At 44.1% G+C, this 2,237-nt stretch overlaps 1 protein-coding gene across 1 annotated transcript; it reads left to right on the forward strand.

Moving 5' to 3' along the window:
• Window positions 1-414: 414 nt before the first annotated feature.
• On the forward strand, window positions 415-1,880 carry MC3R (melanocortin 3 receptor). The gene has a single exon (XM_075022579.1). It carries the CDS (start codon window positions 903-905, stop codon window positions 1,878-1,880), a length of 978 nt encoding a protein of 325 aa, XP_074878680.1. The 5' UTR covers window positions 415-902.
• Window positions 1,881-2,237: the final 357 nt, after the last annotated feature.

Here is a 2,237-nt window from a genome sequence, read left to right on the forward strand (position 1 = left end):
CCCAGGTGAGCCCAGGACATCCTCAAGGGAGGCACTGTCTGGATTCAGCTCAGGGCTCAGTCAGCTCGTTCGAACCAGGCAAGAGGAGCTCTGGCTCTGGGCAGGAGAGGAGCAGAGGCCAGGAGAGCGTAGGGGCCCCCTGCCTGCCCCTGAACACCCATCCCCACCCCCCCCAGGTCCCTGCCCCTGCTCACTCCCACGGGCAGGACCCGGCTGCCGAGAACAGGCATAAAGTTTGGCTGGATGAAAATCCCTTTTTTTCGGACGAATTCGCTATCTGCAGAGGGCGCCAGACCGTTTCGGATCTGCTGGTGGAGCCAGCGGTGGGGATGCGGTACCTGGTGTTTGCAGCTGTCAGTCAGAAAGGTGCTTGCTCTCTAATGGCCAATGCTCTGCACGGAGGATGTAGTAGGAGTTGGTTTTTCTTTCATGCATGTATAAATCCCTTAGTTCTCTTTGCCTTTCTTGCCACTGAAATAGCAACAGATGCTTCGCTGAGCTGCAACATGCTGGCAACAAACCTGCACTAGCCCCAGCAGAGGATAGCAGATGAGAAAACTCCCTGCTTTTAATCATCAGGAGAGCTAGAACCAGCAATGTGCTGCTGCTGCTTTTTCCCTTCAGAGGAAATTCTTTGATGCCTGCAAGATTTGAAGCTCACTTTCTTATAAATGAGAAGAGCAGCCTGTGACTGATGCAAAACTCACTATAAATGCTGATTTTTTTATGTTTCTACTTCTAAAAGTGACTAAAGAAAAGTCCTGCTCGATTCCCTCCCATGTGCACAGCAACTTGGAAGGACTCCTTTTCCTTTTTTTTTTTCTCCCCTTCTTTTTTCTTTTTTTTTAAACCTGTGCTCTATCAGTCCATAATCACTTGTGAATTCAACCCCTTTGCTGACAATGAATACCACACACTTTGCCTTTTCATTTCAGCCTGTGCTGCTTAATGTCACTGAAGACTTCAATGACTCAACTCTGAGCAACAGAAGCAGCGATGGATTTTGTGAGCAGGTCTTCATAAAAGCTGAGGTCTTCTTGACTTTAGGGATCATCAGCCTTCTGGAAAACATCCTTGTCATTCTTGCAGTGCTGAAGAATGGAAACCTACATTCTCCCATGTATTTCTTCCTTTGTAGCTTGGCTGTGGCAGATATGTTAGTGAGCATGTCAAATGCCTTGGAGACTATCATGATTGCCATCCTGAGCAACGGCTATTTGATCATTGATGACCACTTTATTCAGCATATGGACAATGTTTTTGACTCAATGATTTGTATTTCTTTGGTAGCCTCAATTTGCAACCTCTTGGTTATAGCCATTGACAGGTACATAACTATTTTCTATGCTCTCCGTTACCACAGCATCATGACTGTGAAGAAAGCTTTAACCCTGATTGTGGTCATTTGGATTGCTTGTATCATCTGTGGCATCATATTCATTGCCTACTCAGAAAGCAAAACTGTCATTGTCTGTCTCATCACCATGTTCTTTACCATGCTCTTTCTCATGGCCTCCCTTTATGTTCACATGTTCTTGTTTGCACGCCTGCACGTTAAGCGGATTGCAGCCCTCCCTGTGGATGGGGTGCCCTACCAGCGTACCTGCATGAAGGGAGCTGTCACCATCACTATATTACTTGGTGTCTTCATTGTTTGCTGGGCACCTTTCTTCCTTCACCTCATTCTCATCATTTCTTGCCCAATGAATCCATACTGCATCTGCTACACTTCACACTTCAATACCTATCTGGTCTTGATAATGTGCAACTCAGTAATTGATCCACTCATTTATGCTTTCCGGAGTCTGGAGATGAGAAAGACTTTCAAAGAAATAGTGTGTTGCTGTTACGGCATGAGTGTGGGACAGTGCATGCTGTAAACATCTGGCTTTGTGTTGACAATAGAGAGGATACACACAATAGGTGTATAAATATATATTTATCTAGATACATAGCAGCTCCACTTTAAAAGCAGTATCTGAAGGAAGGACACAGGAAAAAAATAACCTTCTACTTGATGCCTTGATTCACGCTTTTCAAAATGAAAACCAGATTCAACCAAATTATTTGAAATTATTTAAATAGTTATAACAGAAGGAAATCCAGAGTGGCTTAGAAAATAGCTTAAGAAACTTACTGGAAAAATGAATCCTGAAAGGGAATACTACCTTATAGAGACTGAAATAATATTCTCTCTACCATTCATTTGTACCTGTTGCTTTATCTCTGTGCCACTA

This window comes from Buteo buteo, chromosome 2 (genome assembly GCF_964188355.1).
Source record: "Buteo buteo chromosome 2, bButBut1.hap1.1, whole genome shotgun sequence".
Classification (NCBI taxonomy): Eukaryota; Metazoa; Chordata; class Aves; order Accipitriformes; family Accipitridae; genus Buteo; species Buteo buteo.